General features: G+C 36.5%; 1 protein-coding gene across 1 annotated transcript in view; it reads left to right on the forward strand.

Annotated features, from left to right (window-relative positions):
• PAN3 (poly(A) specific ribonuclease subunit PAN3) overlaps positions 1-23402 on the forward strand; it is an 83449-nt gene that overhangs the window by 41692 nt on the left and 18355 nt on the right. Inside the window, 7 exon segments of the mRNA XM_050894916.1 lie at positions 4398-4548; positions 13855-14102; positions 14683-14787; positions 15436-15493; positions 16642-16803; positions 16965-17081; positions 17176-17277. Of these exon segments, the coding sequence (XP_050750873.1) occupies positions 4398-4548; positions 13855-14102; positions 14683-14787; positions 15436-15493; positions 16642-16803; positions 16965-17081; positions 17176-17277 (943 nt within the window).

Here is a 23402-nt window from a genome sequence, read left to right on the forward strand (position 1 = left end):
TCTGTGCTGAATCGTGACACAAACAAGTTGTTTTATAGTCCTCCCCCCCTTTTTTACTTCTGTTGTGGTTCCATCCTTACTAATTGCATCATGACTAAATTCAGCCTTCATTTGGACTGTATTTGTATGTGTTTTATAACATTTTGCATTCTCTGATGTGCAGAAGTATAGAAATTGTTTTTATATGTGGAGCTGGATGGACTCAGTTTTGTGGTCTGTCTTTGGAAGTTTCTTTGCAAAACTAACTGAAAAGAGACTCCTCTCTTTGAGAGAGTACAGACATAAAGAATCTGAAAATAGGGATTTTGGTGAAATTTCTTCATGGAATCATTGTGGTAAGAATGCATGATGCAGGTATTAATTGAAACAATGCCTAGGGAAGTTGCTTCCATGCTTTAGTTTGACAGTATTTTTTATGAATATACTGGAAGAAGGGGGATGAGATCTAAACTGGCCAGTTTGAGAGGAAAAAGGAATGGTGGTAATTTTAGTAAATGTGTGAGTTGGAAGTTACTTTAGGTGGGTTTCTAGGAAAACCTAACATAGCTGACAAAACTGTACTTGTCTCTGTATAATGCTGTTTGTTGAAAACATATTAATGTTTCGAAATAATTTTGTAGGTGCCTTTCTATAGGACATTTGCATTTGAAATTGAAAATACAGCCTTTAGTTTGTTGCATAGTGCAGACAGTGCTAGCTGGCTTTGCATTTCTTCTTCGGGCTTTAGAAAGTTCATTAGCTGCTTTTGTTTTTAACATCACAGTACTGCAGAATTCATTACATGTCCTCTAAGTATTTCTTGCATCTCCATTCTTTTAATTATTCCTAAGGTTTAATAAAAGTCTTCAGTATCTGTTTTCTTTACCTTTTTTTACTAATCCTGATTTACTCAAATTTAAGATTTTAAGCCTGGTCTAGCATGAATAAGTTACTTTACTCTGAGATGAGGAATTAATGACTAATTAAGTGAAATTTATTTTAAAGCTGTGCTTGTAGGAAATTTAAACATAATACAGAATGAAGAAAATGTTTTTCACTAATTAGATATAGATTATTTTCATTCTTATCAAAATTAAAAATTGTTTTACTCAACTTCATTGTGGGAAGTTTGATAAGATTCTAGCAGAAAAACTGTAAAAATGCCCTGTAGGATTTTAAAGCATAGTCCCCTTTTAGACAGATTTTCAAGCTTACTGTTGATCCAAATGTAAAACTAGCGCTGGAATTTACACTTTGTGTTATGAGTTGCCAGAGTGAAAGTAGGATATTTTTCCAGACCAGGAACATAAGTTTTTGAATCATTGGCCATTAAGAATGTGGCTTCCTAATTTTGACATATTTACATGCTCATTGGTGCAGAATAGGTTGTCTATAAAGTTTGAAAAATAATGAAAAGATTAAATATTAAAGAACTGATAGTGATATTCCATTCCCTCACTTAGTCTAGTCACTTATTCTAGCCTACATGCTATGAAAGTGTTTGGGATATATTTTTATTATTTTGTTGGAAGCAAAGTGTACGCAGAAAAATTAGTGTTTGACTTCAGATGAAAACTTGTATGCTTTTGGAACCATTTTAAGAACTGCAACTTCGCATAAATGTAACGTATTTAAACATGGCCTGGGGCTTAAGCTTCAAATTTTCTGACAAAGTATTAACTAGTTTTGACCACAGCTTGCTAAATTTTGTTGTACTAGTTTATGATTAGATTATTCTGGCTGGTGGCTGTGGAGCTCAGGTATTTTTCTGTGTTTAGAAAACAGCTTGAATGTGGAAAGGTCTTTTAAAATTGGGACCAAAATTTAAATCACTTTTTTACCAACGGGGAAAGTCTTGGATTACAACTTCATGTTTGTAACGTCACAGAGAAGTAAAACAGGCTTTTATAGTAAAGGGTCTAGCTGTGCAAATGAAAGCTGTTTACCGATACAAAATGCTTTCATCAAAGTTATATAGAAACAACTTAATCTTATCAGGCTTTGATTCTGATCCTGAATTGTGACACCAAAAAATGGAATGAAAACTGAATTTCCATCAGGCTTGATCCACTGCTGTTCATAATTCTACAGCATAAACCCAAACAACTCTAGCAGGTTACTGGGTTTGACTCTTTCACTTGGATAAACTAAAACACCTACCAGTTAAAGTGGAGCTCTCAAGCAGCTTCATTTTAAAATGATGGTGGGTATTTAAGTAACTTCTAGAGACACAAAGCTGGTCTATGAAAACTTGCAGAATGCATTTAGAAATAAAAAGCAGCCCTGTTCTGTAGGCATTGATTGAATCAGTTGGTGAAAGTGGTAAGAGTTTAGCCAGAATGATATGGATGGGATTTTGGGAACTCTCTCTGTTGCTCTAGGAAAGGCTGAGGTTATCTTCCAGAAGGTGTCTTTCTCTCCACTTGCATGCTTCCATTTTTTTGCTGCGTCCTGCCCTTGTTGCCCAGTTGACACAGTACTTAGTTGTGGTAGAGCTGTGCATATGTCATTGCTAATTTTAGCAGTATGAAAACTTAGATGTCATGTAGTTCTTTGAAATGTGTTTTTAGCAAGATGCTACAAATTCTGTCTCTTGCTCTTGTTTTGGTTGATGATGACTTTTCATCTGTATTGCTACTTGGACAAATTCTGCTTGGCTCTTTACCACCTCTGTCATGTTCTCCAGTTTCGGTGCAGATTTGGCTGAATTGTTGCATGCCAGATTTTATCTAGAGGAACACCATTCTCTTAGTTATTCCTGTACCTAAAATGCAGATAAGTCCAGAATATTACCTTTTGAGTTTGAACGTACCAGTTATTTGTTTTCAGTCTGTATAATGCAACTTACCATTTGTTTTGCTGCATTAGTGTATACCTTAGCAAATTTTCCTTAACTAAATGTGATTGAAGAGTTTTAAGATCCTTATGAACTTTTTACTCATGTAAATCTAAGTGTTTTACTTCACCAGTCTACATATTTGGTTATAGCTGTTCTTTGAATATTCAGATACATGCACATAACTAATAGGTAACATCATAAGGTGGTTAGCAGTTAAAATTTACTGCGTGATTAAAGGTGGAATATTCTTACTGTTTGCTTTTAAACCTGAGCATCCTCTTTAATTTTAACAGCTTTTAGAATCCTCTTTCTTTTCCAGTGCTTTGAAATACATTAATACTATGATATTTGGCTGAAGTATTCAAATAAAGATATTAAAAACAAATTCACACAAAAAAAATACTTTTCAAATACTTTTCTTCACTAAGTGTTTTGTAATCACACTTGTCTTCTAATTTGGCACTAACTTAACTTCTCCGATACCACTTTATTCATATTGGTAAAAATCAATATTGTTAATTTAACTAACAGTTGATATATTTGGTCATTTTAACTGCCTAAAACCAAAGTGATCCAATATAATTTGCTTTAAAAAAACGTTATGGGTTATCTTAACAGTATCCTTTGTCTATTGGGAGTCGTTACTATTTTCTCATTTTCCTACTTTTGTTTAGACACTTTTGAGAGGTACTCTGAAGATACTTAATAAACTTAACTTTGACAGTTAATAATCTTCAGGCTTTTCAGTGTGTTCATGTAATAATTGGTTTTATTTCTTGGCTTAATTTCTTTTTTCTTCCACTAATGTCTTTTGTAATTGGCTGTCCAATAATAAGCTTTTTGCCTTTTGAGCTCTAATTAGGATTTTCTTTTTCTAACCCTCCCTACCTCAAAACAAACAAAAAACCAACCCCAAAACTACAAAACCCTGTGCACAGATTTTAATAGAAATTAAAAGTTGATTGTATGATATGTTTTATGTACGAATAGATAACGAATGTTTGATGGTCACTCTGCTGCGATTTGTTTCTGTAGCACCAAATTAAACCTCATTATTAAAGGTGCTATGTAAATGGAATAGGTAATTAAAACAGAAGTTAACTTCACAAAAAAGGAACATACAGGCCTATTTGAAATAGAGGCAGGGATGAGTTCTTTAGTAGGAATAATTTTTACTGCTTTAATTTGAAACTGCTACTTAGTTTGAGATGAAATCTCTAAAGTCACGTAGGAACAGTCTGCAGCAGTGGCAAGGCTTTCTCAGTGTCAAGTCTGTTCTCGAACTTTATAATGTAATGCTTATGGAAAGCCTTTTGCAAAGTGTTTATATGAACTCATACATCAACTGTTGATACGGAAAGTTTGCTAATGCTACTTCAGACGTAAACTAGAAAAACCTTTAAATTTGTTCGTGCAGACCACCTTCCAGTATCTGCTGTTCTTGTCAGCAAGCTGTATGTAACTTAAAAATATCCCCTGCACTCAGTAGGCTTGCCTAGAAAGTATTTTCTACCAAATAGGCACTGTCCATCTCTTCACATTTAAAATAAACATGTAATTTACATTTGTTTTTAAACAGACACCAAATCCTTCTGCAAGTGAATTTATTCCTAAAGGAGGATCAACCTCCAGGCTGAGTAATGTATCCCAGTCAAGTATGTCTGCCTTCTCTCAAGCCTTGTTCTCTCACCCCTCCATGGGAAGTCCTGCCACTGCTGGGCTAGCACCAGGTAAGTTGAGAGTTATGACTTGCAGTACAGTTGCTTCTTTTAACTTAATGTCAAACATAACCCTGTATGATAGTGATCAGGTTTATCGGGTATAAATGTAGCCACCTCCTACTTCAGCTCTTAATTTTAAGACAGTCTTCAAGCATATAAAAGTGCTGGAACTTGGGATTTATTTTCCAGTAGTATGGAAATCACACTGCAAGCTGTGAAATCTGTTCAGCCACAGCAGCACTGAAATTAACTCAGCCTAGCTTACTCTGCCCTTTTTGGGGAAAAGGGGTGCTGAGTTATCACATACTGTGCTCTATGTGGTCCTTGCCAGAGCAGTATCTGAAGATGATTTAAACTACCCCTAGTCGAGAAAGGCACTGCAGTCTACAGTGAATATTTTGATTTGTTACTAGAGTAACTACATTGCTATTATGTAATCTAGAAGTATTTTCAATGTTAATGAGTCTATATGAGGACTTAAAAATCTCGATGAAAAACAAAAAGTAGAAGATAAGCTTATTCTAAAATAATTTGTCTTGCAAAGTAGTGTTAATTGTTATTGTATGTGTCATATGTAATCTCGCTTTTAAGACCGATTTATGATTATTTCCCGTGTTTAAAACTTACTGCAATGTGTTCCATGCACTCATACAATTCTGAGTGACAGGATTTTTTTTTTTTTTTAAACACTTAAAAAGTTCAAGCTCTTCATGTGTCTTTTGGACTTCTGATCTTAAAAAGTTAGCTTCATTCTAATAATTTTTTTTAAAATAAAATGAAATAGTTTTAAGATATAACCATCAGCAGATCTGGATATTACACATTGCAGATCCTTTAGCAAGTTTCTGTATGTACTTAAATCTTTGGCAATCTCTTGCGGTGGACAAGAAGCATTAGGTAGCTGCCAAAAGGCAGAGGGGCAAATATTGTAAATGTTTCGTTTTTTCAAACCAGTGTTGGCAATTACCATCTATTAAACTGAACTTCAGTCTTTCCTGGTGCCAGGGGATAAATCTCAGTGTCCATGTGAAAGAAGCCAGCACTTAGCTCACATGTTATAACTATCAGAACAGGCTAGGAAAGTGATGCTTCTGCTGACCAAATGAACATGTTGCAGTACTGTATCTGCTTCATACTATGTTGTGCTGTACAGTCTTACTGGAAAACTGTTGTGTTTATATGCCTCTCAGCCTTGTCACCTGGATTGAAAAGTGTATAAGGAGTAAATAGAATACAGTAAAATGATCTACTTTTGGAAAGTGTCCAGTGGGATCTCAGAGGGATCCTTCACAGTCCAATTTCTTTACTATCTGTAAGTAATACTTGAAAGGATAAGTAACACTGTTGATGAAAGAAGTTCGTACAACAATTTCAGCTCCTAGAAATATAGATGCCAATGCTGAAAACTAGCTAGGTTCAAATACTATTTTTATGGATGAGAGGGATGGGGGAGTATTCACAAGTGCTAACTTCAGGCAAAGTTGGCTAGTTTCCCTGCTCTTCCTGTAAAATTAAAAAGAGAATATAGTTCAGAGTAGGGATCTGGGTTGGGTGCTCTTAATTTCTCTAGAAACTTCTTTCTCTACACTGGGTGCAGAATTCTCTGAACGTAAATGTCCTGTGTAAATAATACTTACAGGCATTTACTTTTATGTAAATGGTTTAGCTGTCAATAGTATACCATCCACAAAAACTTCTGTTACCTCAAGGTGAGTTAGGAGGTGGTCTTTCTGAAAGATTAGGCTCTTAAATAAGGAAGCACTATTTATATGTGGGAAAACTTCACCATTTAGGTCATACTGGATAACAGAATAAAAAAAGATTTAAGTATGTTATGAAATTGTCATTAAAAATTATTGTTGAGATCTGTTAGCTTTCAATAAGTGAAAACAAATTCATATAAAGAGTTTATAAGAATTTTCCTTTAAATGAAGGTAAGTCTCCTTCCAGCTAAATGGTGTGTATTCTCCAGTAGAATAACTTTCAGGAAACATGTGTAAGATCTAAGCATTTGCACGAGATTAAGATTGCTTATAGTAGCTTACAGGGTACTGGAGAAAATTAATATTTCATAAGAAATAAGGAAATGTAGTAGGAATATTCTGTTCAAAGTTCCGTAGTTTAATTCACCCATAACAAAGTAGGTAAATGATGAGAACAATCCTTTGTTTTCCCTCTTGAGGATGGAAAAAATTAAGTTCTTTCACATCTCTAATTTCTGAGGTTTCCCTAAAGGTATGTGTAAATCAAAACCACTTTTGACATCTAATATGTCATAGATAACTGTTCACAAAATTGATTGTCCCTGGAAAATATTTGTTTCACCTGTCTCATCCACAGTACTGCAGAAATACTGGAAAAAATGACAGCTGAAACCTAACATACTTTAATAGATAACTTGTTGTATCCACACCTGACATATCCAGTAGCATGGAAGAAGATTACTCCTACTTTTATGTGTATTTACTTAGATAAGTGCTTTCTAGCATGATCTCAACACAGACTAAGTCTTCATCTTGGTAGCCTTTAATAGAATACGAGAACATAGTGAGATGAAATGTGATTTACACAAATAGCTGGAGAAAATTGTCCTATTGAAGAGCTTTGAACAGATCTCCTTCACCCTCTCCAAACCTTTCTTTAAGCTCCCCTGGATAATACCCTATTTTTGCTCCTCCCATTCCCTTGCTAGCAAACACATCCTGTTTATCATTTGTATGGGAAATTTAGTGAGTTGTTGACAATACTCAAATAGTACTTCTGCTAACAAGCTTATCTTATCCAGTTCTATGTAGCGGTTTCAGAGTAATAGCACCATTAAAATATGCAACAAAGTGTATGAAAGAAATTCGTGATCGTCATCGAAGTGGTAAGCATCATTGCTGTGTTAAACTTGAGAGAGAACAGATGTATAGCCCCCAGCAGAGAAAATATTTGTCTGGCTTGCGTTTGCTTAAGCGAGGTTATAGCTAAAGAGTGATGCCTTTGCCATCGATGGAAATGACAGCAAATTGCTGTTGTTTCTATATTTAGTCCAAGATGGGCTCTGAGTTTATGCGGAATATGAGAGATCTGATTTCTGCTGCCAGTCTGAAGCTGCAGGCTTAGGAGCCACGAGCATGAAGGTGATGTGCTTGTGTCCGGTTGACACATCTCCATTCATGACGGACTATGAGAGTATAGTTCTCAGACCTCATGACCTCAGCTGGAAATGGACCACTTTCAGCTGAGGTGGTTTGAGTGGCCTAAGGCACCGAGAGCTTGTTTCGACCTCCCATATCAAGTATGGTGCAGCCATTCTGCTGAGAAAGTTCCACAGTCATACCAGAACAATACAAGAGAGGAAGAAGGCAAAGAGATTTTAAAATTAGTTTTATCTCAAATAAAATTGACGAGAGAGAACTTATGACTCTAAAGTTGTTTAGGGAATTAAGCAGATTTAATTAACTTGGAAATACACAGCTATAATGAATAGCATTATAGCATTGACCTGATAGAGAGCTTATAATAAAAAAGAAATATATAGTGAATTGAAGGATGCTCCTTGAAAGAAGTTATTGAAATAGTCTGATTTTATTATTTACTTCATTTAGTCATTCCTCAAAAGGTAGTCTAGAGTATCTCTAAAGTACAAAACATAGTAATAGAATGGTAAATGCTTAGTTTTTGACTTCTGAATGTGTTACAAGCGTTAGAGGCATAGGTATATGGTTGTAGATGAGTAAATTTGTAGGCAAAGGTAAGAAAGTATGTATAGAACATTTATTGGATTCCTCTGGTTTTTTTAAAAAGTATTTATGTTGTAGGCCAGCTGATCTGTATACACATGAGCTTAATGAAATCCCGCTTCATTGAGCTGTAAACTTCCATTGAATCCAAAAAACTGTAGACACTGAGTCCTTAATGAGAGTTCATGCTTGATAACCTTTCTTTGATCCTGTTTATCTATATGAATTCTCAGATTCAAAATACAACCTAGCTTTTAATTCAAATACTTTGCATGCTTGTATTGGGTTTGCGTGGCAAGGTTTTGGTAGCAGGGGGGCTACAGGGGTGGCTTCTGTGAGAAGCTGCTAGAAGCTTCCCCTGTGTCCGATAAAGTTAATGACAGCGGGTTCCAGGACGGACCTGCTGCTGGCCAAGGCCGAGCCCATCAGCAACAGTGGTAGCGCCTCTGTGATAGCATATTTAAGAAAGGGAAAAGAAGTTACAGGGGAGTTGCAGTTCCAGCCAGAGAGAGCAGAGTGAGAATATGTGAGAGGAACAACTCTGCAGACACCAAGGTCAGTGAAGAAGGAGGGGCAGGAGGTGCTCCAGGCGCCGGAGCAGAGATTCCGCTGCAGCCTGTGGTGAAGGCCATGGTGAGGCAGGCTGTCTCCCTGCAGCCCATGGAGGTCCACGGTGGAGCAGATATCCACCTGCAGCCCATGGAGGACCCCACGCCGGAGCAGGTGGATGCCCGAAGGAGGCTGTGACCCCGTGGGAAGCCCACGCTGGAGCAGGCTCCTGGCAGGACCTGTGGCCCCGTGCAGAGAGGAGGAGCCCACGCTGGAGCAGGTTTGCTGGCAGGGCTTGTGACCCCATGGGGGACCCACGCTGGAGCAGTCTGTTCCTGAAGGACTGCACCCTGTGGATGGGACCCACGCTGGAGCAGTTCATGAAGAACTGTAGCCCGTGGGAAGTACTCACGTTGGAGAAGTTCATGGAGGACTGTCTCCCATGGGAGGGACCCCACGCTGGAGCAGGGGAAGAGTGTGAGTCCTCCTCCCCCTGAGGAAGAAGGAGCGGCAGAAACAACGTGTGATGAACTGACCCAAAACCCCCCATTCCCCGTCCCCCTGCGCCGCTCAGGGGGGGAGGAGGTAGAGAAAATCAGGAGTAAAGTTAAGCCTGGGAAGAAGGGAGGGGTGGGGGGAAGGTGTTTTAAGATTTGGTTTTATTTCTCATTATCCTGCTCTGATTTGACTAGTAATAAATTAAACTGATTTTTCCCCAAGTTGAGTCTGTTTTGCCTGTGACGGTAACTGGTGAGTGATCTCCCTGTCCTTATCTCGACCCATGAGCCTTTTGTTTTATTTTCTCTCTCCCTGTCCAGTTGAGGAGGGGAAGCGATAGAGCGGCTTTGGTGGGCACCTGGCATCCAGCCAGGGTCAACCCACCACAATGCTACAAAGCTTTATTAGAAGAATTAATCTCATAAAATATCTTTAAACGCTGTCTCAAATGGATTTCAAAGTCTACCACTTCCCTCTCCTCAGTCACAATGAAACTTCAAAAATAAAAAACAATACAAGAAGTGAAAATATAACAATAGAGGGATATGTAAATATGACCTTTTTCTCTACCTAAAATGAGAATAGCAGCAGGAACTCCAGGTATGTGTAGGTAGCCTGTACAGTCACCGTGAATGTTGTGAAAAGACCTTCAAATCCTGCAACTGTTTCCATGTTGGTATGATACCATGACACTGTTTTTTAGATGTAAATAATTGTGAAGTGAAAGAAACCCTTTCTCCTTGCAGTTTACCTTTCAAGATAGTGTTTAACTTCTTCATGAAGCGTATTAAGATTCACCGAGACAAGGAATGGAGAGCCACCTTTACTAGTAGATAAGTCTCAGGAAGGACAATTTGAAGCAGGCTTTTTGATGTTTGTCTTGGTATTCCTGTTGGCATTTTAATATAGGGGAACACTAAACTGTCTCATAGGGAAAGCTTAAAAATGTTATTTTTTTTGTCAGGATCACTGGTATGAGAGAGATATAGATGAATAAATCATAATTAGATTATTCAAACCCTATTTTTTCTTAGACTCTTAAGTGAATAAGTGTTTTTATAAATTGTGCTATTGAAAACAGCATGTCTAATTCTGTGAGAGGTGGTTCCATGTTCACCACATTGTTACCATCATATGTTCAGTGCCATCTTTTTCCTTCAGTATGAGTCAGTAGGAATATATGTTCACCTTTTAATCAGCCATTTTCCTTTATTTTCCTCTAATTCTATTTTGTTGTGGTTAAATATTGATAGTAGTAAGGTTTTAACTGCTTGAAATACTAATGAAGTTAGTGAGATCTGCTTGAGTTTGTGCACTCAGTTATTTACTTCCATAAGTACTTAGCTATGCATCAGTTTCACTGTATGAAAAGTTTTTTTTTTCCTTTTTATGTGATCTTGAACTTCTAATAATTAATACTTACTTATTTAGACTCTGCAGAATTTAATGCAGGTCTCTCAGAAGAACCTATGATCTTGAATATTTGCTGCCTCAGCCTGTTGGTACCCACCACAGCACTAGCAGCAAATTTCTTGTAACTTGTAGTGTATTGTTCTAGTAGTATAAAACCAAACTGTAGTCAAGCTTCTTTCATATCTTGAACTTACTTTGCGTATTGGCAAATGAGAAGTCTGTATGTTCTGGCCACCAGATGAAGGACATTGAGAGTTCAATGAAAATCCAAACTCAGACCTAACTGAGGCTGGAAGGGCATTTGAAAGGATTTGTGTAACTCTGTCTTCCTTTTCTTTCAATCTTGTGTTAATACCCAGGCAAAGACATTAAGGATTTATATTTGTAAATATTCTTTGGCAGGAATAAATTTTTTAAAAAGTGAATCTTACAGTGGAAATTGTTTGAAATTGTATCCGTAAGAACCGCTAGTGATAGATTTTTTTTTTTTCTCTGAGAAACTTTCAGTAGAAGGTCGCAATATAATTTTAGTGAGGTTGCAAGTCATCACTTTCATTTCTAAGATAACATTTACAGTATACTGTGTCTTGTACGTACAGTTTTTATTTTAACGTAGAGAAGTCTTTGGTTAATTTTTCATTAATATTTATGAAGGCTGCTGGGTTTTTTCCCTGGTTCCTACAGTTGAATGTTTTGTTGAAAAAAGTTTCTTGAAGCCAGTTATTTGCCAATTATTTCTGTCTGGGTAGAGATTACATGCTTGCAAGGACTTCAGTTAATACTGTGTTTCATTGGAATAGAGTGAAAAAGACATGTCAATAACTTTCCCTCGATGAATAGAATCCCTTGAACATCATAGACAGAAATTGTAGAGCTGCTTCAGTTTTATGGCCATTTTAATTAGCCATCCTTCAAATTTTAATAGTAATATACTGTTTCCTTTGAAATTGCTCTTTTCGCACAGTGGATTAAGAATGCGTTCATGTTTTAGTCTTTTGTTAAAAATGTAACCATCTATACAGTAGCTATTGAAATATTTAAGTGTTAGTCACTGAAGGCAACTTTTACCTTAATGGAAACTTACTTTCTTTTGTAGCATAAGGCAGTACTATCACAATGCGTAACGTTTTATGGTCATACAGTTGATTTGTAAACAGATGTTTAGGATACTACTTATGATACCATTCAGAAGTACTTTAAAAATTAAACATTCAGAAGTGCCTATTATAATTCACATTTTATTAAGTTAATACACTAATCAGCAAGCAATTGTTCCACAATATTGCTTATCTCTAAGGTGTGTGCACACACACATGTACATATATTAATATAAAGAAAAGTTCTGGCCCAGAAAAGTGTACACTTTATATTTTTATAATTTTCATATTCTTATATTTTATAAAACAAATAAATGACTGAAGAGACCCAACTGAAGAGAAAGGCGTAAGATTTTCTTATGGTTTACATTAAAAAAAAACTTGTTTCTTTTGTTGGAACTATTCACTTTGCAAGAACAAAAGAAATAATTGTGCTGAATTAATACGCATAGGTTTTGAGATGTCAAAAAAGTAAGTGATTGCAGCTAAATGAAAGGTTACAAATATTCTGTTAATATCATTAGGATAATATAGCTTCAAAATAATTTTTCCCCAACTACTGATTAAACTGTTAATCCTAAAATTGTTATTTGCTTTTGTGGTTTGTTTAATAAAAGAATAAAGTAAATGTAGGAGGGATGTGACTACTGTAGAGACAAGACACGAATGTAAAAAAATCTCGTACACGTTACTGATGATGCATATTGAGAACTCTGCGTACAGTAACTCTTGATTGAAGTAACTAAACTAGCTTTTGGTAACTAAAAAGTGTGTATGCAAAAAAAAGTTGCTCTTGTTTTTATTACTCAGATATTTGCTTAATGCAAATCTCTGAGTACCAACTAACTGGATTCTTAATTAGAGAAGAATTCTCAGCTGTCCATAGAGCATTAAATATAAAAGTTGTGTATCTTATATCCTTTCAAAAAAAGAATTTAGTATGACTAATATAATTCTGACTGTTAAAGAAGAGAAAGTACATCCCAATCTGAACTGAGCAACATTAAGTTTCATAGATGCTCTCCTCTGTATTAATCTGAATACCTAGATATCTAGGATCTTCTACTAGTAATACTAGGAGTTTTCTGAAGGGTAATGTCTTCCTCACCCTGGAAGGTTTCTTTGACATCTAAACTTTTATATATAAGCATATCTGAGAATTCTGCGTACAATGACTCTTGAAGTAACTAAACTAGTTTTTGATAACTAAAAAGTGTATGTGCAAAAAGAGTTGCCCTTGTTTTTCCTCACTGATGCACTTTGTTTAGAAGCTGAGCTTCTCAAGTTTCAGTTGCTTGTCTAATGTTGAGGGTGAATACCAGTCAATAAAATCAGTTTAAATAAATTTGAAAATCTCAGCATGAATGCCTAACAGACTTCATATTCTGAGAAGTTACCTATCTTTGCATATCAAATAGATCTTTTGGAGGATGATTTTTGAATATAATGATTATAGGAAAACAGATAATTTCTCCCCTGAAATTATTAAAAATAGCATATTGTGTATTTCTTATTTGTGTGCTGTAGTTACTGGAGATCTAACTCTAATACTCATTCATAGCTGTGGAGTTGCTTCTAGTAAAAGGTACACATGTAATTAGGTGAAGTGAGTTACAGCTTGGCAAACTCCATTGGCTGCTCATGTAACTTACACGAACAGTCAGTTATCATATAGTCATTAATATTTTGTCTCTTTGCAGTTTAATAAACTCTATTCTAGACAGCATTAATTTGATTCGTCTCTCCCTTTCTAGTACTTCTGTGTCTTTCATTCCGGTTCTCTATGTGTAGATCATAAGTTCCCAAGCCCTTTCTCTCAGAACTAAGCAAAGATTTTTGGGAAAATGTATCTGTTCAGTCTTGCTTTTAATATTTTACCTCTTAACTCTTCATATAGATGTAGCAATCCTTAAGCGTCTCACCTGCTCAGAATATTACTGGTAGTGAAGGCTGTTTTTTTCAAATTGATAATTTTTTTTTTTTTTTTGATGACAAAGATTTGATCAAGAATCTTCTTGTGTTTCTTTAAGGAATGTCACTGTCAGCAGGATCTTCTCCTCTTCATTCCCCCAAAATAACTCCTCATACATCTCCTGCTCCTCGAAGAAGAAGTCATACTCCTAACCCAGCAAACTATATGGTGCCTACTAGTGCCTCTGCTTCTGTTGCTAATGCTGTCTCTCAGCCTCCATCTACTGGCCAGGTGATCCAGAAGGAAACAGTGGGTGGAACAACGTACTTCTACACTGATACAACTCCAGCACCTCTCACAGGAATGGTATGTTTGCTTTTGATAGAGAAGTGTATGGGGTTTCCAAATGCTGAATTGGTTGATACTACAGAGATTATTCTTGACACTCTGAAACCCTTATTCTGTATGAAGATTTGGCCTTTTAATTGTTGTAATTGTTCTCCAAAATCACTGAAATTTAAGGACTAGAGAATTTTTCATGTATTTTTTATTTATCTCTGTGTAGAGTTTTGGGGTTTTTTATACAGCAATAGAAAGAAAGCATTTTATGTATATCTCAGTGGATACGTACATAATGAGAAAACTTCAAAAATTCAGATTTTTTTTTTTTCTGATAGGTTAAATAACTCTTACATTTACAGTAGAAGGGAAAAGACAGTTACAAAAATGTTAAAATAACTATGTACGTACATACACACACCTCCTTGAAATCATTAGTAGTGAATATCACATAAGGAAATTGTAACATGTCTGACAATGTATTTGTAACACGTACCGTGCATGAAGACTTCGTAGTTCAGTACTTTAAACTAAAAGGGTGACAAAACTCTTCGTTTTCCCTATTGTTAAGGATTTTAAACTGCTGCTTAAAATGTTTTGTTTTCAGGTATTTCCAAACTACCACATTTACCATCCAGCTGCACCTCATGTTGCTTACATGCAGCCAAAAGCAAATGCACCTTCCTTCTTCATGGCAGATGAACTCAGACAGGTAAGATGATAGAGAATTTAAAGGAAAATCGCATATCTTGGCAAAAACTAGAAAATCACTAATAGTAGAAGAGAAATAGCCACTTGAAATCTGCGCAGTCAATTTTCTCTGTGGAGAATTTAGAAAATCAAGTCCTGTAATGAATGGAGTACAGCAGAGGGTGGGCACGGGTTACAACATATGTGACTGCAATCTAATCTGCATGCCATGATTTACTATTCAGCTAAGTATTCTTCTTGTTTTGGTGTGCATGAGTTTATTTATGTAGCATTCCTTTAAGCTGTGATCCTATCCAGTTTTAAAGTCTTTTACTGAAATGAAGGTATATGAAGGTGTTAGTTGATGAGCTCTTCTCTGAGGGCTGGCTGTGACTGTTATTTATTTCAGCTTTATTGTAGTAGGTGCCTCTGTCAATGCTAGCTCTAGCTAATGTGTCTTCTGCAGCTCCTTCCTTCAAGAATTTATATATTTTGTCTTTAACGTTTTCAAGCTAGTGGTCTTCTCTCCCTTCCCCCCTGCCCTGGACACTTGTATCATCTCCCTGTTTTAGTACAAGTAGCTGGTACTTCAAAGACAGTGTACTGTTAACTTATCAAAAATGATAAGCTGACTTATAATGTTCAAAACTTGACTTAATATGTTCTTCAGGAACTGATCAACAGACACTTAATAACTATGGCCCAGATTGATCAGGCTGATATTCCTGGTAAGTAAGTGTTTCTTATAAACTAAACTGTGATCATATTGTTCTGCAACTGTGCATAGTCAACAATATTAACATCTTGCAAAAAACAGCACCTGTTTTTAATTTTTCATGAAGTCTTAATCATCAGCCTGGGCTGTGAATGATCAGATACAAAGTATTTCAGAAATATAAAATTTGTTTCTTGCTTCTGTTCTCTTCTTCTTCTGTAATTTTCATCTGTTTTGAAACTCCTTAATGGTTGGGAATACTTAAAATTGCTGACAAAGGAAAAATCATTAAAGTAGTAAAGCCTCATGAAGAACAGTGTTGTATTACTTTGTACATATTAGGTATTCCTTTAAAGGATGCATGTATTTTCAAAGGCTGTATATAAACTAGCAAATTAGTTTGTTTTAAAGTGAATTGGCTGGTATATCAGAGAAGGCTTTGTACTAGTTGTCAGGCAAGAGAAGCATATACTACTATTCATTGTAATTTGGCTTTTGGAGAATTTACAACTGACTTGTTCAACTTGATTTAAACAGATCGCTTTTTTGGTTGCAGTATCCTTACTTCTCAAATGTGTGTTTGATATGATAATGATACAGTAAAAACATGCAGTTTAGTTTACTAATCCAGATGAAGTACAAGTGTATCTCTTCTGGCAAGGGTAATCTCTTAATCTGATTTGTAAGCCTTCAGCATCTCTCTCTCTCTGTTTTCTAAACCAGTATGTTAAAACACGTAAGATTTGGATTTGTTTTTTCGTGATGAAAACAAGGTTCTTACAGTAGTAGGAAGTCTGTATGGAAATTGGTGCTTATTTATGAATCTGTGCAGGAAAAAAACACCAAAGAAAGATCATTGAGAAGGGTGAATTTTTAAGGCAAATGAAAAAAAGGCAGATGGAACTGCGCATCTATTCTGTTGATTTTACTTGGTGTAACTGTTTTTCTGAAGACAGTTATTTTAGCTGTGTGGAATCTCTTCCAGGAACCTATATATTGGTATTAAAGCAAAAATTGTGAATTTTAGCTTTAGATGCACCTAAAAGATGGTTCAAAGCATTTACATATTAATGACAGTCATTTTAATCTTCTCTGCTACTGTAATAACTTTCTCAAAGTCAACTGATGCCTACTATGTTTCTATGTATAAACTGATTTTAGCAGTTCCTGCCGAAGTCGACAGCTACCACAGTCTCTTTCCTTTGGAACCACTGCCACCGCCCAATCGGATACAGAAAACAAGCAACTTTGGGTACATTACATCATGCTATAAAGCTGTAAATAGTAAAGATGACCTGCCGTATTGCCTTCGGAGGATACATGGTGAGAAAAATTGAGTTGTCTCAATAGGACTAGCATTCGTAAGCATGCTAGTCATATTTTAACATCTGGTTGCTTTTCAGTAGTTTCAGAAGAAATGTTGAAGTAAAAAATTCTCCCCCAAAACATTACATTTTTAAACCATGTTTTTTGTTCTTTTCTAGGTTTTCGTCTTGTTAACACGAAGTGCATGGTATTGGTTGACATGTGGAAAAAAATTCAGCACTCAAATATAGTAACTTTGCGTGAAGTGTTTACCACTAAAGCGTTTGGAGAACATTGTAAGTTTTTTTGGGTTTTTTCCCCAACTGATGCCTTGAGACTTTTTCCTAAATATGCTTGAGTTAGTAATTGTCACATGTTTCTATTTTTAAGCTCTTGTGTTTGCATATGATTTTCATGCTGGAGGAGAGACTATGATGAGCAGACACTTCAATGACCCTAGTGCTGATGCCTATTTCACAAAACGAAAATGGGGTAAGGGAAACACATTATCATACAGTACTTTTGTAAACTATTTCTAATACTTAAGCAGTAAATAGCTGGTCAGAAATAGTCGCTCAAGTTAATTTTTTAGCTAATCAGTTCTGTCATATCATAAGCTGATTGGGATCAGAGAACTCTTCTTCACTTTCTATTTGTAAAATTTCTGAATTTTTTTAAATTACAGAAAAGTATAACTAGAGTTAAAAGTTAAGGTAAAAGTCTAACAATGAACAATTTACTTTTCTGGTCACATTTGACTTACGACTAATTTGCAGTATTGATGTCAGTTTGTAAGGGAATTACAGTTCTTTGACAGGGAAATAAGTTTGAACGGGATTGGGAGCCAAGAACTCTGGGGTCCTAATTGCAGGTCTGTCACTGAGTGACACCTGACACTTATTGGAGATGTTTCCAGAATTGTAAAAGACATATGCTATGTCAATTTGATGCTTGCTGTTCAGGTGCCCTCCACTTACAAATTTTCTTTTTCCTCATAAAGTATTATGAGGACTAATTAGACAGTGTTTTATTTAATGTTTTGAAATGTGAAGTACTAGTTAAGACAAGAAATGGTTTGAAAAATCCCTTTAACTTGTATTCTTTTCAGACACAAACTTCACATCATAGGTCTGATTTTTTTCACATTTATACTATGGCTTCAAAGGAGTCACTAAAGCTACATCTACATTCATAAATAAAATCTGTCACAGCATGGTCTGTGGCTCAGCCAGTAGCCCAGCAGAGCTCATATCCACATGGCTAAAGGCTCTTCCCCTCCAAAACAGTATGCTGCCAGTCATACTGCCAATTAGGACCAGTTCGTGATCCGTGCAGTCCCACAAACTGCATCCAGGTGTTGTCTGGAACACAACAGGCCAAAGCTGTTAGTAGAGCCCAGTGCCATGCTGAGAAAGAGAAATGGTCACAGCTGAATGGAATCACAGAAAGACTTAGGGTAGGAAGGTACCCTCGGAGCTCATTTGGCCCAACTTCCTGCTCGATGCAGGACCAACCCTGAAATTAGATCCAGGAGTAGGTATGACTAAAGGACTATGACCTGGCATTGTTTGTTTTAGTAGAGTAGATGTTCCCTAAACGTCTTTAGGCTGCCAGTGTATAAAGAGAAGCAGAAGCTAAGGTTTCTTCTTTCTTGTGCCTTTTGAAATTAGAGCCTTTAGCTGTGAATTCAGTCTGTTTCAAAGGTTGACATGGAAAACTTTACTTGGCTATGTGGTAGATCAGATTATAATGGATTGGTAGCGTGTGAATACATTCAAAGGCTTGTAGATCCCTTATATACTGAATAATTCCCACTGGCTTTGCACTGAGCTGACCGGTATAAGTGAGGTTGGAACTTGACTTCCACCATTGGTTTTGGTGGTAATATCTCAGACAGAGGAAACCCCAGTTTGACTTGCCATATCCTGTGGCAAGTCAAAGAATGCAATTACAAGTTCAGTGAGCCTGATGTGAAACTAATTTGGGTAGGATAAACCTGGAACACCTACTGCCAGGTTAATGACTGTTACGTGCAGGACTAGACTTCTGAGTGTCTCCAACCCATGGTTTTCAATTTCCATGTAAATCAGTCCTTGTTATGTTTTTATACCTCTCTAGAGTATTATAGAAGAATGATGTCTGTTCTAGATAAAATAATAGAAGTTATAATAAAATTCTTGGGGACACATTCTTTTGTCACACTGGAAAAGAGTTAAGTTTTGCTCCTATAAAGGGCAGTCATGTCTCATTAATCTATCAAAGTTCTTTGAAGGAAGATCCAGTAGATAAGATCTTGGATTTTCCACGAAGTCCATCAGAGTCTCTAAAAGAAACTAAGTGACCATGAGATAAGAGAAAGTCCTCAGTTAGGTTAATAAGTGGTTAAAAGATAAGAAACAGTAAGAGTGAACAGTTGATTTTCACAGTGAAGGGAGATCACTGATGGGGTCTCACAAGAATATGTGCTGGCAGTTGTATTTCTTAACAGATTCACTTTTTTGCACTGAAGATAAATAATGATCTGTCAAAGTTTGCTGATAATAGCAAATCATTTGGATTGTTAAAAACAAAGGCCAATTGTGATGGATTGCAGAAGGATCTTAGAAGACTGGGACTCTTGGCAATAATCTAGGAGATGATGTAATGTAAACCAAAGTAATCGAGGGAACACATAACTAGCTTAACGCTAGCTTTAAACATAAAATGATGGTCTCTGTTGGGGCTGTTAGCACTTAATAATAGATCTGGGGCTATAGTTAAGTAGATTAAGGAAAATACTGTCCTCTCGCTGAATAGCAGTAAATAGGAAATGGATTGTTGCAGATTATTAAGAAAAGAGTAAACAACGAAACGGAAGACACTGTATTCAAGATGTGGGTGCATCATAGACTCCTATCTGTAGTTGTGGTCCTCCTTACACGTTTTGAAGGGTGTAGAAGAACAGCAAAGAAGTTGAGAAGAGGTGACAGGAATGATCAAAGGCATGGAACAGCTTCTGTATGAAGAACAGCGAAGTGGAATAGTACTTTTCATGCTCTTAAAGATGGACAGGAATATGATGGGGTTAAAAATGGCTGGAATATGTAGGTGTCTGAAAAATCATCCAGGATAAAGAAAAAATGAATAAGCAACAATAGTGTACTATTTCTTCCAGCCTAAAACTGGGGACTGACAAATGAAACTAGCCAGGTAGCAAATTCAAAACCTGTGTAAAGATAATTAAGCCATGGAACTTTGTCACAGATTATTGTGGACGTTTGCCTGGGTTCAAGGGGAAAGTGGGCTTACTCAAGGAGGAGAAATACTTGAGGACTGTTAACTGCAAAGACACTAGCTCCAGCTCAGGAGTTCTCTGAGCTGCAAATCATTGGAGGCTAGTAGAACATTCTATTTGTTTATGTTTATACGCTCAGGTATCCATTGCAAGCTACTGTTCTGAGTTTAGTGTATGTGTCTTTGAAACATGCTAGTGGGCTATCTGGGCCATTTATTTGACCTACTACAACTTCCTTCTGTAGGCAGGGATGGTCTTTGAAATTGGAAATAAGACATCAATTTCTGTTCAGCCAAACCAAAGTATTATTTAATTAAAAGGAACTGGTGCGGCAGAACTTACAGGGATATGTAAGGAAGATAACTTTCTCCTGCCTGTGGCACTTCTCATTACCTGCTCTTCCAGTCTTTTTATTAGATAAATCAGGAAAAAAGTCACCTGAAATTCCCAAATTTTGCCAAATCTTTCTGCACATCTTTGCTTTGGCCTTTCTTTTTTGGTAACTGCTGCTTTCTAGTCTGGTCCTCAGTAGAAGGAGCAATTTAAGAGAGAAAAATAAGATTGCATACCTATAACTTGATTTCTCAGAATTGCCTGCCTTCACGGATCCTTTCTCCATCCCCTCACAGAGTTTCTTGGCCGTCTGCCTGCCTAGAGGAGACTCCCAAGAGAAGCAGGGGAATGGATGGAAGTTGGGTACTCTGCAGCATGAGACCCAGATTAATACAATTGCTTTTAAAGGTTTTAGGAGGCACAACACTGTGAACCTGATCAGTGAACTCAGAGAATTTGATTTCAGGTATGCAACCTTATTTATGTTGAACAATCCAGTTGGCAACACGAGACTTTGACAGTTAAAAGATGAGGATTATGGTTTACATAGCTGTCTTGCATGTCACTGGTGTCAGTGTGGTCAGTCTCGGGTTTTTTCTTTTTGCCATGTTATTTACAGACCCTGTTACAGAACTGCTTTGGAAGGGATTTGGGGGGGGGGGGGGGAAATAGCAGCTTATGTTTATTTTTATACTGTAAACTAATGTCTTTATTACTTCTGAATGCTATAGAATTTATTGCTTGTGTTCTTTATACAATGAAATATTCTCTTTCTTCAGGTGGTACAGTGTGATAATCTGATGTTGTTCTGTCATATTTTACTAAATTTACACAAGTTTTAAAATCAGGAGTCTGACTTTTCAGTTAATTGTTACTCGGAGTACATTTATTTGAAAAGTTCTTTTCTCATTCCTCGTATTTCCTCAATACACTTATTTCTATCAAAAGTGTCTAAAGGTTACATCTGTTGTTCTGGAACTTACTGGTTTTCTTTCACCTTTCTGATATTTCTCAACTTCAGATTATAGTACATGTTAGTGCATTTATCACTGCAGAAGGGATGTTCTTTTTAAATTAGCAAGTTAACCCAAAAGTACTGAAATGTTGTTCTGAAGTCCAGTAATTAAATGGTAAACCACATTCTGAATGTGCGTACTTTGAAACTATCGGCAGGAAGATCCTGGCAAATTAACAAAAACTATCCACTGCTGCCAGTAAAGTTTTTTCTTTGTCCTGATGAGTTTTTGTGGTTGGCCTCATTTTTGTAACGTTTTCTTATATTCTTGTGATTTTTTTCCACAGTGTTCAGCACTGTTTGGAAAGTTTTCAACTGTGTGTTTTGCCTGAAGAGTGAGCTTTTCGGTCTCATCTCCTTGGGTCCTTGCTCAAGTGCCATCTGTGGCAGGCCTGATGGGCGTCATCAGACATACTTCGTAGTCAGCATTGCAGCAAACTGAACTGCTTTTACTCTTATTTGTTTTGAACAGATAGATATGTAAGAGGGCATTTCAAAACTGATTCTTCCAGTGTTTTAGCTTGTACCTTTAGTGTATGGGAATGTGGGGTGCAGCCAACTGGTCTGAAAGCAGCAGCTTAGATTTGGCTGTAGCCTCAAGCAAGTCTTTCCAGTAGTAAAATAACGTTGTTGCTTGATTGAGATTTTCTGATAGAGGAGGAGAAGCTGTGTTGAACTCTGATCTTTCAGCTTTTCAGCGTATGTTGAATATTCTCTTGGTTACATTGCCTTTATCTGGAAATCAAAGGGCAAGTGCTGTTGTTTTTAAGTTGCATGCAGAAAAACAACCCCAAAGTTTTGGCTTTTCTCTCTCTTTGGGATATTATAGCAACGTTTCTGTTCTGGACGTGTTTATTTCATACAGATATAACTCTATCTTACAGTGTCCATACGCATTCCTGTTAAACATATCACACATTGCTGTTTACCAAATGTAAAGTGTATTCTATAGCAAGTAGTCACTAGAGAAAGAGCCTCGACTAATAAAGGAGGTTATATCTCCTCCATCATTTTATATCATCATAATTTTTGTCATGCTGAAGAAGAGAGAATCATGAGGGGAAAAAGGTTTGCTATGTGAGACTTCTGGTGTGCTGGTTTGTGGGAAGTGATTTGCATAATGATTCATCAGGAGGCCAGAAAAAACAAAGAATTTCTCATTATATTCAGCCTTCAGTAGACGTGCTAGGCTTACTGCCATTTAAAGGAGTCAGTGTCTTGATCTTTATAATCTAAACCAAAGCACCTTAAACCTGAAAAACAAATTAAAGTTTAAAAACAAACAAACAAAAGCTCAGAAATGAAAGCTGGGAACATTCCCAGCCCATCACCCCCAAATCAGTAAAATTTCTAAGTAAAAATTTTTCAGTAATGCATTTCATTTTTTTCACTCTCGCATATATTTGTGTGTGTTTGTGTGTACACATGCAAGCACACACACACAAACTTATTTTGAGCAAGTGCACAGATGTTGATATGCTCCTGTAGGGAGAGGGAAAAAAAAAACCCCACCCAAGCAATAAATGTTTGGAGGAGAGGAGTGCAGTCAGTTTACAACTGAATCAGATGCTTACATGATTTTACTGAATACTGATGATATTACTGGTCTCAAAATTAGCAAAATCAGTACTGAGGCAACCTCATGAAATGCCTATCATGTTTTGTAAAATCGAGATGCACTGTCTTAGTCTGGATGTATTTTCTTCTCCTACTTCAGCTTTGTGCCACGCAAACAGTAGCAAGTTCTTTGTATTATACACATCTTAATGAAAATAACATTTGTTATCTATATCTTTATTTTTTCATCTCTGCCTCAGTATTACTCAGAAACTGTTTGCAATGTAGAATTTGGGTGTGTGTTTGCAAAGATTTAGTTTTACTTTCAAAAGGAGGACTACAAATCTATTTAGAAGGGGAGTGATGCATTGCTTTCATATGGCCCATTGAACGGGGGTCATGCAGTGATGACTTGTCAGGGAGCTGCGTCACAGCAGA

The sequence above is a fragment of the Gymnogyps californianus genome, chromosome 1 (genome assembly GCF_018139145.2).
Source record: "Gymnogyps californianus isolate 813 chromosome 1, ASM1813914v2, whole genome shotgun sequence".
In the NCBI taxonomy this organism is placed as follows: Eukaryota; Metazoa; Chordata; class Aves; order Accipitriformes; family Cathartidae; genus Gymnogyps; species Gymnogyps californianus.